Source organism: Lipotes vexillifer, unplaced genomic scaffold, assembly GCF_000442215.2.
Source record: "Lipotes vexillifer unplaced genomic scaffold, Lipotes_vexillifer_v1.1 scaffold1489, whole genome shotgun sequence".
Lineage (NCBI taxonomy): Eukaryota > Metazoa > Chordata > Mammalia > Artiodactyla > Lipotidae > Lipotes > Lipotes vexillifer.
The window spans coordinates 645831-661222 of record NW_006776475.1 but is presented as its reverse complement, the minus strand read 5'-3'; the positions used below and the strand labels follow the sequence as shown (position 1 = coordinate 661222).

The following is a 15392-nucleotide window of genomic DNA, read 5'->3' as shown; positions in this document are numbered from 1 at the left end:
AATTGCAGATGATCTTTCTTTTCTATATTTCATTTATATAATTATTCTAATTTTTAAGTGTATTATTTGTGTTATTAAACAAGTTTGTTTTTCTATAATAGTCACCATTCATCTGGACCCACAGGAATTATTCTAGACAGACAATATGCACCAGAGAAAGGTTTAATTAACCGAGAACAGAGTGACAGACTCCCTCAGGAACCCAGCTGACAGAAAGCAGCGTTTAATAACCTTATAGGGAAGGTCAGAGGTCAATTGCTTAACCTTAAATGAACAGAACAAATGTATATGTAACAGACTCAGGACTCCTCAGAAATAGCAGACCTCCAGGGGATAGAGAAACAGATTCCTCTTTGCACTTTGTTTTTTAAATAGATTTTTGCCTCCTTCCAACTTGGGAAAAAAAGTTCCAGACTCCACGTGCAACTCATAAACTATACAGGAGAATTAACTTGGGAATTTTTTAGAGCAAAGTTGGCAAACATTTGGAAACAATCAACAACCACAGCATTCTCAAATGATTTGAGCCATAAGTATTACTAATCACAGCAATGTTTGAAAACAGTCTTGAAGTCTGAATTACACATGCAATTCCCCCAAACCCGCACAAAACCAAAGTCAAATCCATGCACTTAAAATTGTTAGTTTTTATTATTGTTTGCTTTTGGTCAGACTCTAAATGTGTTTTCCAGAGGGTCTACATGCCCCTAATGCACCTGCTGAAAACACACACACACACAGTAAGTTTACCATCTGCACTTACATACCACCTTCCATCCATGGATCCTGAGTGGTCTGTCAGAAATGTTGTTTTCATAAGTCCCCAGTGAGATGCGTAAATATTGTTACCTCCATCTTATATGCAGATAAACTTAAACATGTGGGCAGCTAAGTGGCTTGTCAACAGTTATAACCCAAGACAAAATCCATGCAAGCCACCCTCTGGTCTCCCTTCCTCTTCTGACTCTGCCTTTGAGCTTTTATGTTGGCCCTGGTTTAAATCATGCACTCAGGCCATTGTTTCCCTGGTGATGGAGATGGCATTCTATTTCCTGCCCTGAATCTGGCCCGGGGCCCTGGTGGCACCGCATTTAGCCACAAGTGCATCAGTCATGCGTGAGTGGGGACAGCTTGGCTCCTTGGAAACCTAAGTGGCATGTGTCAGCTGGCACCAGCCTGCTAAGAGCCACTCCAGGCCACCCTGCTAACTCTTCCATCACTAGCCCAGAGCAATCCATAATGAAGGCAATGACGACTCTCTAGGAGCTGGATGAACAAATGGGAACAGCTGAAAGGCAAACTCTGGCCCAGCTTCAGTCCAGCCCTCAGGGAGAAATAATCCTTACATGCCTGGGAACCAGGCCCCTAGATAAGTCCAGCCTTCCCTCTGCTCATTTCTATGGGCAAAGTGTGATGGTCACAGATTACATTCCTAATAGGCAACTGAATTTACACTTCCAGTTTCCAGTTGCAGTGTTTATTTTTATGGTTCATTAATTAATGTGTCCTGGAATGACCATTCAGAATCACCTCCAGAAAAATAAAGTTGCTGGGGCATCCACGAGGTAATGAGTTACCACCTGAAAAGTTTCTCTGTTGGTTGCAGTCACTCTTAGAAATTAAGGGTGGAGATTGTTTTATGAACTCTCTGTCATTTGGTCAATAAATGCCATATACTGTCATTTTTAATTAATTTCAACTTCTTTGTTAACCTTACGGGATGGTCATGTGCATTTATGAACTAGAGGCTGGGTTAATTGCCCTTCCTTCCCATGTGCTCCCAAAGCACCCTACATCTTCCTCTCGGACCCTACGAGTGCAAATAGCCCTGTGGAGCATCTACCTTGTGCTAGGTAAATGCTAGCACTTTTCTTTTTTTTTTTTTTTTTTGCGATATGTGGGCCTCTCCCTGTCGTGGCCCCCCCCCGTTGCCGGATGCGCAAGCTCAGCGGCCATGGCTCACGGGCCCAGCCGCTCCGCGGCATGTGGGATCTTCACAGACCAGGGCACGAACCCGTGTCCCCTGCATCGGCAGGCAGACTCTCAACCACTGCGCCACCAGGGAGGCCCTCTTTTTTTTTTTAATTCTAGGTATTACCACTAATATCCTCATTTTACAGATAAGGAAACTGGCCTAGAGAGATCACAAAGTCACCTGTGATCGCCATAACAAATTACCACAAACTTAGTGGCTTAAAACAACGGAAACATATTCTCTCACAGTTCTGACGGCCAGAAGTCTGAAACCAGTATCACTGGGCCAAACCAGGTGTCAGCAGGGCTGTGCTTTCTCCGGAGGCTCCAGGGGAAAATCATTCCTTGCCTTTTCCAGCTTCTGGTAGCAGGTGGCATTTCTTGGTTTGCGGCCGATCACTGCAGTCTCCTCCTCCACGATCACACTGCCTTACCAACTCTTCTGTGTGTGTGTCAGATCCCCTGCCTCCCTTTTATGATGATATATGTGACTGTATTTAGATCCCACCTGGATAGTTACAGGATAATCTTCCCATCTCAACGTTCTTAACTTAATCACATTTGCAAAGTTCTTTTTTACCATATAAAGTAACATTCACAGGTTCCAGGGATAAGGAGGTGAATACCTTTTGGGGGGCCATCATCTAGCCTCCCAGCCACTCAAGGGCCTTCAAGTTTCTCTTCTCAGGCGCTCATGAGGGTTCATTGGCTGAGTCGTGAATGTGTAGCACAGAGGTCAAAGCTCAAGCTTTGGTGCTAGGCAAGCCCAGGTTTGAAGCCCGGCTCTACCACTTACTGTGTGACTTTAAGCAAGTACCTTAACCATATCTAAAGCTAATATGTGGGATTGTTTTGAGGATTAAATGAGATAATGAATGTGAAATGCCTAATACAACAGTGCCTAAACATAGTTTAGTGCTTGGTGAATTTGTTAAAAGCAGAGTGTAAGCTGGAGTTCTGATCCAGCCTTACAGAGGGGAGGCCAGGGAGCACCATGTTTCTATAGATGAAGAAATGTGAAAACCTGGGTGAGGGGGGGTGTGTGTGGGGTCATTCTGCCACAGAGCCAAGAAAGTCAGTGCTAACCAAGCATAGAACTCTCAAAACCTTTTGGTGTGGAACAACATAATGACCTGCCAGAACTGGCCATGCAGAAGGATTTCTGCTCTTCAAAAGTGAGAATATGACCTTTCTCCAGGGCAGGTGTGGATCTGGGTCCCCAAAATGTGTATTTTCGTCGTAGTTATTCTTATCATTGTTAGAAAGAGGATTCATTTGGAAATGAACACTCTGATGATTCTCTTGAGGTTAAACTGATTCCAGTTTCAAGACCTGTAACAAAAAGAATGAGCAATAAATCAAGAGCTTAGAGCATGGTGAATAAACAAAGAAAAAAGGCAGGAAATAGTAGGAAAAGAACAGTAGGAAAAAAACAAGAACGTTTTAAACCTGGGCATTTGTTATTAGTATGTTTGAGAGATGACACGCAAGCTGGTTTGCCTCCTTAACTCTGATCAAAATAAATGTGATCTGATTCTGTTCCATTCATTAACTGGGGTAGGATAATATGAATTTTAATAAAGAAGTTTTAGTACTGTACCTCTAAATATTATCATATATTATGATCTGTTCAACTTGCTATATTTCATTCAGTCAGGTTTTTTCAGTTTAATCCACTGGGATTCTTTACAGATATGACAAGGATTTCTCAATTTGAGTGGAAAGAATGCTAAGGGACAATGAAACAGGAAAGTAATAGATTTTGCCTTTCTGAAAAAGAAAAACTACAAACTACTTAGATGTCAACTGGTAGGGGAAAGAATGATAGCTCCACATCTACTGCCATGAAAAGCTATCCAAGACATATGGTCGAGTTAAAATTCACAAAACCACATATAAAACTTGATCTATCTAAATAAAAAAGACAGCCTGATAACCAAACAGATACAGATATATAAATACATTAGCAATAGTCAAGGATATATATACCTAGTTATTAACAGCAGTTACTTCCTGGGAAAAGAGCAGAATTGCATTGGGGAAAAAAGAAGGGAGCAGCCAATTTCCCTTTATAGTCTACATGATTTTGTATTTGCATTTTTATAAGGAGCATGTTTTTATATGTTACTTGTACACTTTTTAAGCAATAAAAAATTATTTATTTATTTTAATGTAACCATTACATTAATTTATAGTTCTTTTGCTAGAAATATTATTTGTGGGATAATAAACAGTAAATGTGTATTGTTGCTTTTTATTAATGAACCAGACATGCTCTCTCTACCTTGACTCTTTGTACTAAAGGAACAGAAGTACACAAAGGAATAAACCCATACCTGAAGGAGAACAGAGTAAGGAGGTATTACTTGGGGATGAGACAGTTAGCATATATCTGGAAACCAGCAAGTTAGCAACTTTCTGGAAGCCAGAAAGTTGATGGAAGAGGGTTAACAGGTAAAGGATGCCTTAGACAGCAAGCCCAGGACAAGCTATCAGGGCTGCAGAGGAGGGCTGCCAGTTAGCCTGGAGAACCAGGCAAGCTCTGAAGGTGGATCAACTGTACCCACCTGCTTTTCTCCACCACCGGCTTCCACCCTCCAGTCCCTCCCTCATACCCAGTAAGTACAGGCAGCTGGCATTTATCCTCAGGCAAAAGTAAACAAACAAGTCCCTGATAGCTCTTCTTTAAAGAAATTAAACAATTCTCCATATTGGAGAATCTAAGGTTTTTAGTCATCAACTTCAGGTCTCACAGTAAAGTTCTCATTCTAGCCATCAGGTGGGCTCAGCCTAAAAATGAGTTCCCACTCACCTCCTCCACCTCATGTCCAGAGCACCCAGTCAGAATTATCACTGGAGAGATGTCACTCCAATTGCATGGACCTTCTTTCTTAAATATGACCAGACAAGCAAAGATCACCAAGATATTAGCAGATCCAGCAGCTTGAGAGGGAAAGACCAAGATATATAAACATGAAAAACAAATTCTGGTGAAAACAAAAATAATCAGAGAATAGAAGAAAACTTGACTCAAAGAGATTTAAGGAAGATTTTTATGAAGAAGATGTTGATTTGAAAAAAGAATAATCAGAGAAGCGATTAGAGATTTAAAATATGATAGCAGAAATATTCACAAATCATAACATCTCCTAGAGCATAGGATAAAAAGAAAATGTAAAAGAACAGATAAAACCCGAAAGTCTAAGGTTCAGTAAATGGAGTCCCAGGAGTATAGAGGAAAAGAAAAGTATAGAGGAAAGGCTGGAAGTGGGAGGGGAGGGATGAGTGAACTCCAGCCATTTTCCCATCTTTGCATCACTCATTTCCCGGGGAGCTCTAATGGGATTCTCATCACGACTGAGGGGTAGTATGCTCAGGAAGGGGAGTTGAGGGTGGCCAGAAAATGGCAAATGGCTATTCCTTTTTTAATGTGCCCTGATATCACCAAGGAAGCCAGGGTCATATAGCCTCTGTTCTTGTGGGAACTTGCATTCTAGGGATAGCTCATCTGAACCACTGAAAGAAACGTTAAAATCCGGGCAGGGTGAGCAGAGCCTTTCAGCTCATCACTAATGACCTGCCTTCAGGCTAACATCAGTACACCTTCTTCGGATTTGATTGTTCAGTTACTTACAATTGCACCCAATTCCTCAGGATTCAGCTCATGTTTCTCCATCTTGTTTACAAGGATATCATAACTTTTTCCAGTGTCCTGGTCTACAGAGTGAAGAAGGCACCTCTTGGATAAGTACCTGGCTAGTAAACATTCTGCCTTTTCCAGGAAAGCCCCTAAGGAAGTCAGTAGACGCCCAGCAGCCATGTCTGTACTATGGGATTCTGGTCCCTACTCAACTGGTCATGACTGACTGATCCAAGAGTAGATTTCTGATCAATTAGAAACAACTGGTTTTGCCATTCTAGAAAGTTGAAAATTGATCTAGTAAGAGAGATTCTGGAGACAGTCTTTAGGTTTCAACCTACAGAGAAAGGCCATGAATTCCCATAAATTCAAAAAGACAGGGTAGAAAAAAGCCAAAAAAAACAGAAAAGGCCACAAGTGAGAAAGTATAAGACAAAAGTCTCAAAAGTATGGTTGCCAAGAACCAAGAACTATAATGTAGGCAAAGGTAGATTAACTGGAGACTTTCAAACCTCAGATGAAGAAACAGAATCCATTAGGGGTTAGGGAAGCAGTCGAAGCTTAAAGTTGAAAGATGGGGGCATGGTAAGAACTCTTAGGAAAGGAAATTTTGAATTAGCATTTTGTTCAGAACGAGGTGGTAAGGCCAATGAGGAGAGCATAATAGTCAATATAAAAGCCAATAAAAACGTAGACAAAATACTTTAATCCAAAATTTGAATACGAAAAGAAAAACTGCAACACACTTAAAGAAGATACCAGTATCAATCAAGAAGGTTTAGATAAGGGCTTCCCTGGTGGCGCAGTGGTTGAGAATCCGCCTGCTGATGTAGGGAACACGGGTTCGTGCCCCGGTCCGGGAAAATCCCACATGCCGCGGAACTGCTAGGCCCGTGAGCCACGGCCACTGAGCCTGCGCGTCCGGAGCCTGTGCTCCACAACGGGAGAGGCTACAACAGTGAGAGGCCCACGTACAGAAGGTTAAGATAAGCACTTGGCTTTCTGCATTTTTGTTTTTTAATTTTTTTTTTGGCTGTGTTGGGTCTTCATTGCTGCGTGCGTGTTTTCTCTAGCTGCGGCGAGCAGGGGCTACTCTTCGTTGTGGTGCGCAGCCTTCTCATTGCAGTGGCTTCTCTTGTTGTGGAGCACAGGCTGTAGGCACACGGGCTCAGTATTTGTGGCTCGCGGACTCTAGAGCACAGGCTCAGTAGTTGTGGTGCGTGGGCTTAGTTGCTTCGCGGCATGTGGGATCTTCCTGGATCAGGGCTTGGACCCGTGTCCCCTGCATTGGCAGGCGGATTCTTAACCACTGCGCCACCAGGGAAGCCTGGCTTTCTGCGTTTCTATGTAACAGTCCCAACACAGTTAAAAAAAAACAACAAGTTCTGTCTACTTAAATCTCCTACTATTTTCTAGATGATGTTTATGCTGACTTCAGCCAGTCGCAATAATATTAAGCTATTTGAAATGTACTTCCCTGTTTCTCCTCCATCCAACAAGATGTTGTATTTCTGTTATGAAGTTGGAGTCACACTGACCTGGCTTTGTATCCAGTCTCTGCCACTTCCCAAGTATGTGACCTGAGCAACTTTCTTGAATCTTTGAGCTTCATTTTCCTGATTTGTAATTATTAAACACAATCATACATGGAAAGTATTTGGCATGGTGCCTGGGACATAGTGAGTACTACATAAATGGTAGTTCTTTTCTATCGTTTCTGCTATTGTTCCTTTTATTTGCGCTCAAACGCTGGCACTACCATAAAAGACATAAACAAATGTGTTCAGATGTGTTCAACTGATTCTTTTGTTACAAACATGTTTGACATTTTTAAGTGTGCTTTATATTTCTACAGCCTCAAAATCACACTTAAAACTTTTAACCCTGAGCTCCCTGATGAAGGTCAGAAGTTAGTTACATTTATCAATATATTTAGCACCAAATTTATGTAGCTCTCGGGTTGTAGCTTTTGAGTTAAAAGAGGCGCCTAGCAAACTTGTGTCAGAGCTGCCTTTGCTGGAGCAGAAGCAGAAGCAGATTCTCTCAATAATGACGTGTGAAATTTAGAAAGTGAATTTCTCAACTGCAAGTTTAATTAGCAACCAAAGAGTAAAGGTGTTTTTGTTTGTTTTGTTTATGTTTTGTATTTCACTGAGATAAAATTTTCCAACCCAAAGAAAAGTGAAGTTTAACAGGTCTATAACTGGAGCCTTGGGAGTTTCACACACAAATCACTTCCATTAGTCTAGTCAACCATTCTTTTCTGGAAGTTTGCCATGTAGAAACAAAAGGAGAACACTGAAAACAGCCCAGATACGTGGGAAGCAACTTGGAATCACTGTCTGCTTCATCTATTACAAAGAAAGATCTGCCACATATGCCACACCACTGTCATAGAAACATGGAAAAATTTTCTGTGGAGCATTTTCTAGATATGTTAGATATAAAATACCAGATGAATATCTAAGCTCCCAGATCTTTGAAGAACAGATAGATCTGGGCTTATAGCTCTCCCGCAAAAACCAAACAACCCAATTCAAAAATGGGCAAAGGATGTGAACAAATATACAATAGCCCGTAAGTACATGAAAAAGTGTTCAATATCACTAGTCATTAGGGAAATAAAAATCAAAACCACAATGAGATACCACTTCACACCCATTAGAATGGGTACTATTTTTTTTTAAAATGAAGGAGGAAGGAAGAGAGAAAGAAAAAAAGAAAAACAAGTGTTGGTAAGGGTGTGGAGAAATTGGCACCTTTGTGCATTGCTGGTGGGAATGTAAAATGGTGCAGCCATTATGTAAAACAGTTTGGTGATTTCTCAAAAATTAAACATAAAATTACCATATGATCCAGCAATTCCACTCCTAGGCACATACCCAAAAGAACTGAAAGTAGATACTTGTATACTAATGTTCCCAGCAGCATTATTCACAATAGCCAAAAGGTAGAAACAACCCAAGTGTCCATCAACAGATGAATAAACAAAATGTGTTATATAAATACAAGGGAATATTATTCAGTCTTAAGAAGAAATAAAATTCTCATTCATGCTACAATATGAACCTTAAGTATTATTCTAAGTGAAATAAGCCAGATACTAAAGGACAAATGTATGATTCCACTTATATGAGGTACCTATACTAGGCAAATTCATAAAAACAGAAAGTAGAATAAAGATCACCAGGAAGTGTGGGGAGGAGAGAATGGGGAGTTATTGTTTGATGCGTACAGAGTCTCTTTGGGATGATGAGTTTCAGAAATAGATAGTGGTGATTGTTATGCATCATTGTGAACGTACTTTATGACACTTTATACACTTAAAAATGGTTAAAATCATAAATTTTGTTATATAGACTTTAACCACAATTTTAAAAAAACATAAATCCACCTCAACCCACATAAAACTAAAATAAGATGTCTAAAGTCCTTGGGCCATGTATAATGCCACAAAAATGTTTGATAACTACATCTGACGAGCAGCTCAGCCCAGGAATGTTATACCATAATAGCATAATAAATACCAAAAGGCTCTGAAGCAGATTTCTCTTACTGATTAAAACAGATGGAATTTTTTCATTAAAGGAAAAAAGAAGAAAAATATTAGAGCTTTTTGATGGTTATGTTGTTAATAGATTCTGAACAAAGATTAGTTCAGAGACCAAATAGATGGCATGTGCTTTATCACACATCAGGAAAACATGTATAATCAGACTCTAAAATGTTTTCTATTGATAGCAACTGGTTAAAACCAATATGTGGCCTTTTTGTACATTTTAAAACCTGAGAATAATTATGAGGTAAATAATAGAGGCAGAACACTTCTACTTTCAGCCAAGATGGAGTAAGGACTGGATTTACCCTACTATCAGTTTTTTTTTTTTTTTATTTTAGTTGAGGCATGCGGACTTCTTAGTTGTGGCATGCAGACTATTAGTTGTAACATGTGGACTTCTTAGTTGTGGCATGCATGCAGGATCTAGTTCCCCAACCAGGGATCGAACCTGGGTCCCCTGTAATGGGAGTACGAAGTCCCACCTACTGGACCACCAGGGAAGTCCCTACCTTACTATCTGAAACAACTAAAAATCTGGACAAAGCATATGAAAGAACAGTTCTCAAGACATTAGCCATCAGGCAATAAAGGACAGTGATGCATGAGAGATGGGGAACAAACAAGGTGAACCCCATGATTGCTCCAGTTTCCAGAAACCTAGAGAAAAAGCAGAATGTATTAAGTAGAGACATGGAGATATTAAAAAGTCTTAAAATGAAATTCTAGAAATAAAAACTACAACATATGAGATGATAGATACACTGGATGGAATTAAATGCAGGTTAAATGTTGCAGAAGAAAAGATTAGTGAACTTGAAGACAAAGCAATGGAAACTATCCAAAAAGAAATACAAAAAAAAAAAAAAAAAAAAAAAAAAAAGAGAGAGAGAGACTCTAAAAAAGCAAAGAAAGAAAGAAAAGATGAGAGCAATAGAAAAAAAAAAAAAAACAAAAAAAAAAAAAAAAAAAAAAAAAAAAAAAAAAAAAAAAAGAGAGAGAGAGACTCTAAAAAAGCAAAGAAAGAAAGAAAAGATGAGAGCAATAGTGAGATATGGGACTTCAGGAGGCCTAATATGTGTATAATCAGTCTCCAAAGGAGAGGGAAAGAAATAATGGTGAAAAAGTTTCCAAATTTGATGAAAACTGTAAATCCACATATATAAGAAGCTTAATGAACACAAAGGATAAGAAAAATCACTCCTTGTCATTCAGGTTTCAGCTAAAATGGCACCATCTCAGAGGAGCCTTCCCTTACCACCAAACCTTAAGTAGCATTATGGAATTATCTTGTCTTAAAAATTGTTTACTTTTTATTGCATATCCCTAACTCCTCCCCTCAGTGTAAGCTCCACAAGGACAGGCCCTTTTCTGCATTCTTTACTAGAACAAGCACATAGGCACTGTGTTCCCAGGACCTAGCAGAGCACCTAGCATTGAGAAGGTACTCAATACATATTTTATGAGTGAATGAATAATTTTATCCATTCCTAACCTTTAGTAAAGAATTCCTGTTTCAAAATCCTTCTCAAATGATCAAAACCATTCTTTCTGCATTTCCAACATTTCCTTTTGCTCCCAGATTAATATAATGTTGCCATTGAACAATAAGGTATTTATTAGTACTAACTGTCTTTCCCTAAAAGTAAAGTCACCTCACCGTTTCTCGAGGAATGACCTATAAGAAAACAGTGCTTCCAGGCCAGATTGACTCCAGGCAAGGCTCTGGCAACACTGCTGCCAAGCTTGACATCCACCTTTCCAGAGAACATATTCTTAGCTCTCCAGTAGAACATCATTTCCATCAAAACAGCAGTTTACTGGACAGCTATTATAGGCAAACATTTTGCACTTTATATACATTATTTATTTAATCTATGATGAGATTACAAATAAGGCAACTGAGGCCTAGGAAGGTGAAGTAATGTACCTAGTCACATGACTAGTAAGTAGCAGAATATAAACCTAAGTCTGTTTGACTCCAAAATGTTGTTCTTTATACAACACTGAGATGAAATTTAAAGTGTTATGAAATTGCGGCTAAGTATCAAACAGCATACATCTCTGTAGGAGGGATATAACTTTCAGTCTGCTTTCCATCTAATAAAATGAAAAAGACAAAATTAGTAGCTCAATCACAGAGCCTCTACTATTGTCTGAGATGATAATCAACAACAAACACTTGCCTCAGCCAAGGTATTTTCTCTTAAAGCTAGGAAGATTTAAAGCTAGGAAGACCTGAAGTCTTGAATAGAGGGAAATTATTTTACAAAAATTCATGTATCAAAGATATGTGACTATACAAAGAAAATGAAGTTTCTACATTCTAAAAGATTGGTTGAAGGGAAACAGAATACCTTTCATTAACTTTAAGATGTACTTTTTCATTTTTCACATTCCATCATCTCTGAAATTCATGTGCATCTTACAATCAATAGTGTCTGACCATCACCCAGGCAGCAGTTTATGATGTGGCTATCAACTTACATGAGTGAATTCAGCCATAGCCATTCATATTATCATTGTTTCTATGTCTAAATAAGTCCAAAATAACTTTTTTAAAAAGTTGTTCAAAATATATTTTTCCTAAAAATTTCCATAAAAATGGAGATATAACTGACATATAACATTGTACAGTTTAAGTTGTACAATGTGTTGGTTTGATTCATTTACATATTGCCATAGGGTTACTACAGTAGTGCTAGCTAACACCTTTATCATGGCACATATTTATAATTTATTTTTTTATAGTGAGAATAGTTAAGATTTAGTCTCTTAGCAATTTTGAAGTTTGTAATACAGTATTGTTGACTATAATCCCTATGTTGTGCATCAGAGTTCCAGAACTTATTTATCCACTAGTTGTAAGTTGGTACACTTAAACAGCATCTTCTCAGTGCTCCCACCCCCAGCCCCTGGTGACCACCATCCTAATCTCTGTCAAAATAACTTTTTTTTAACTTCATGCTGTTTTACCTTTACTGGGGTTTGTTTTCTAATAATAAGAACAATTTATATACTTTGTGAAGAAAAAAAAAAACACTTCAGAATATACAGTAAAGTGCAAAGAAGGAAATTGAGATAACACTGTTGACAGGTAATATTTTCCACAATTTTTGCACAGGTGCGTATATATGTGTGTATATATATATGTATATATATGTGTGTGTGTGTGTGTGTGTGTGTGTGTATGTACACATAAAACTGGAAAACACATACATACATACACACTGTAATATTACATCTATATCAATTAACTAATCTATACTTTTCACAATATGATCCTATTAGATGCAGGTTTGCATTATGCATTTCTAACCTGGCAACAAGTTGTGAACATTCTCTGCATCAGTAAATGGCTTTCCCCAGCATGGTTTCTAACAATGACAGATTCACTCAACATGTGCTGCATCCCATTTAAGCAATTCCCAGTTATTGGGCATGTATAGGTTGTTCCGTTTCTCTGTCCCTGGCAATGTTGAGATGGGGCATACCTGATGGTCCCATGGTGTCGGATAAGGAAGTGGGGGAGTTGGAACCCTCCTTGCCCATCTGGTCTTGTCTTCTATGTCTGAGATGGGTGGTCATTTAGCCCAATTTGCCCTGGTAGAGTAATGTCTGATCAGGATATGAATGAGGAATGCACAGAAGAGGACACTGCCCACTGCTGTCACCATGATGAGAAATACCAGCAAGGATCCTGAGATGGTGAAATCTTTGCTAAAAGGACTTCCTGATATCTGTATCTGCCCATCAGAAGGTAATTTTTTCTCTGAGAAGTTCAGGAGGAAGCCGTTGTGGATCCACTGGTACTTGAATTCTGGTCTGGAATAAGAGATACACTCCATCTCCACCTGGGAGCCCATCTCAGCAGGCAGGATGCCATTGAAGTTACGGGGCTTACTCCTGATCAGCACACTGGAGGGACCATAGGTCAATGTCAGAAAGATTACTTCACTTCTCTCAATAATCTGTGGGAGGATTTCTATCCCACACTGAAGTGGTGAGTTGCAGCTGCTGACCCTTTGGATGATGAGTGTCTTGCTATCTGGGGAGACTGTTATGTGGTCATAGCTGGACACCTGTGTGTAACTCACATACCACTTGACGTTGGTGGCACTGGTGTGGCAGACAGCAGACACGGAATCCATGTTCTCTGCCCACGGAGGTGATGTTGACTGAGATGCCTGGGATTTCCAACTCTCGAATCTCAGGCCAGCCAGTTGCTCTCTGGGTCCCGTTGCTGCCTTCTACCCACACAGTGTAGCTCCCTGTGTCACTTAATTGAGACCCCCCCCTGATCAGCAGTCACCTGTCATGTACATTCTTTCCCGGCTGCTGAACATGGGCCCATGCCACAAGGACCAGCTCCCCCCAGAGGCTGCAACTATGTCTGGAAAGGTCCACGAGCTGCGTACGTCCTCCTGGTGGAGGGGTCTCTCTAGGGGCCAGGAAGCCTCTTATGCCCCTTCACAGACCTGCATCAAAATAACTTTTAAATAAGTATAAAATTAAAATTCTAAAGGTTGCTTATTTCTTTCTTAGTATTACATAAAATAAGGGTTGTGGCTCACAGTTGATGATGTCTTAGATTTAATGAATTTCAATATTTCATTTGGGAAGACACTTTTATTAGCCTTTTGGTTATGAACAGGTTGGCACTCCTACCCCTTCAGGCCCCCACCCCCAATATGGGAGGCACAGCACAACAAAACCACAGGAATTTTCCATTCTTCAACATACATTCAGGCAGCCAAAGGATTGGGGCTCCTGAGAAAGAAAGGTGATGGGACAAAGAGAAAGGGCTCTGTAGGCAAAGGCTTGATGTCAATGAAGAAACAAGCAAGTGCAAGTTTTAAAGCTGAAGTAGTCAGCAGTAGTAGCAACAGCATAATCACACTATCTCTAAGCACCTAAAACAAGTCAGGCACCAAGTGCTTTACATTAACTCATTTAATCCTGTAACAACTATATGAATTAGGTACAATTTTTATGTCCACCTCAGAAGTTCAGAAAGGCTAAGTAACTTGTTCAAGCTCACATGGCCAATAAGAATGACCTTGGTTAATTCCCTAGTCAGTTCCATGCAGTAGTGATGTCTAGAAAGCTTTACAGACCAAGGTATATGTGGAGGGCATATTACAGCCAAGTGAAGGGTCTATCAGGTGAACACTCACTGTCAACTGCAAAAAATGTGGAGAGTTGAGTTAGGGACAATCCAGGAGCTTATGTCCCTAGCAGAAGATTTAGAGAAGACTTAGAAAATTGTGGATTACGTAAGGAGTACAGTCAATTGATAGAGATAATGCCCAAACAAATGGGATTATCACTAGGGTGGAAGGCTGAATGGAAGCGAAGATATTCAAGCAAGGCCCTTACCGCTCTAAGGATCTGATAGATTTTTCTCATTGGGATTCAAGCCTGTCCCAATCATCATACTGTTGTCTTAGGGAGATGAGAAAGAAGGATAAAACTTATATGGAAATAAAAAGTCCCTGAATATCCAAATAAGTGCTGAGAAAGAAGAACAAAGCAGGGGGCATCACATTTCCTGATTTTAAGCTATACTATAAAGCTATAGTAATCAAAACAGTATGGTACCGGCAAATGCCAGTGAGCCTATAATTGGCCCCAGCCCTTGCTACCTGCTCTGGCTCCCTCTGCCACTACATAGGCACCTGCAGCTGGCCCCTGCAGCCGAGTATGTGCACACCACTGGCTCCATCCACCACCACTGCCTGCCCTGCTACCAGTCTTGGAGGTGCCACTTAGGAGCCCAAAAGATCTTGAAGCCACAGAATTCCTGCAGTGCTTGCCAAGGACCACACAGTTGTCAATACTGTGGACCCCAATGTCCTGGAGCCAAAGAGACATCATATACCATTGGACCCAGTGCCACCATGCACCTGTCCACATGGCACTCTGCATCACTAGATCAGGGTCACAGAATAACCAGTATGAGTCCCTATCAGCAGGTAGAAGGCTTCCCTTAACAAAATCAGTCAGTAAAGTCTGGAGGACATGACTGCTTCTTCAAATGTGCAGATACCTGTACAACACTACAGGGATCATGGAGAATCAGGGGAAACATGTCTCCATCAAAGGAATACAGTAAAATTCCAGTATCTGACTGCAAAGAAATGGAAATCCAGGAATTGCCTGACAAAGAATTCAAAATAATTCTTCTATGAATACTCAGAGAGCTACAAGAGAACACAGATG

General features: G+C 40.1%; 1 protein-coding gene across 1 annotated transcript; it reads right to left on the bottom strand.

Annotated features, from left to right (window-relative positions):
- Positions 1 to 12754: 12754 nt before the first annotated feature.
- Positions 12755 to 15044, bottom strand: LOC103084388 (carcinoembryonic antigen-related cell adhesion molecule 18). The gene is given in 4 exon segments (XM_082930880.1): positions 12755 to 13330; positions 13332 to 13480; positions 13483 to 13611; positions 14816 to 15044. Coding segments are annotated over 4 exon segments (1083 nt in total).
- Between the last annotated feature and the right edge of the window lie 348 nt (positions 15045 to 15392).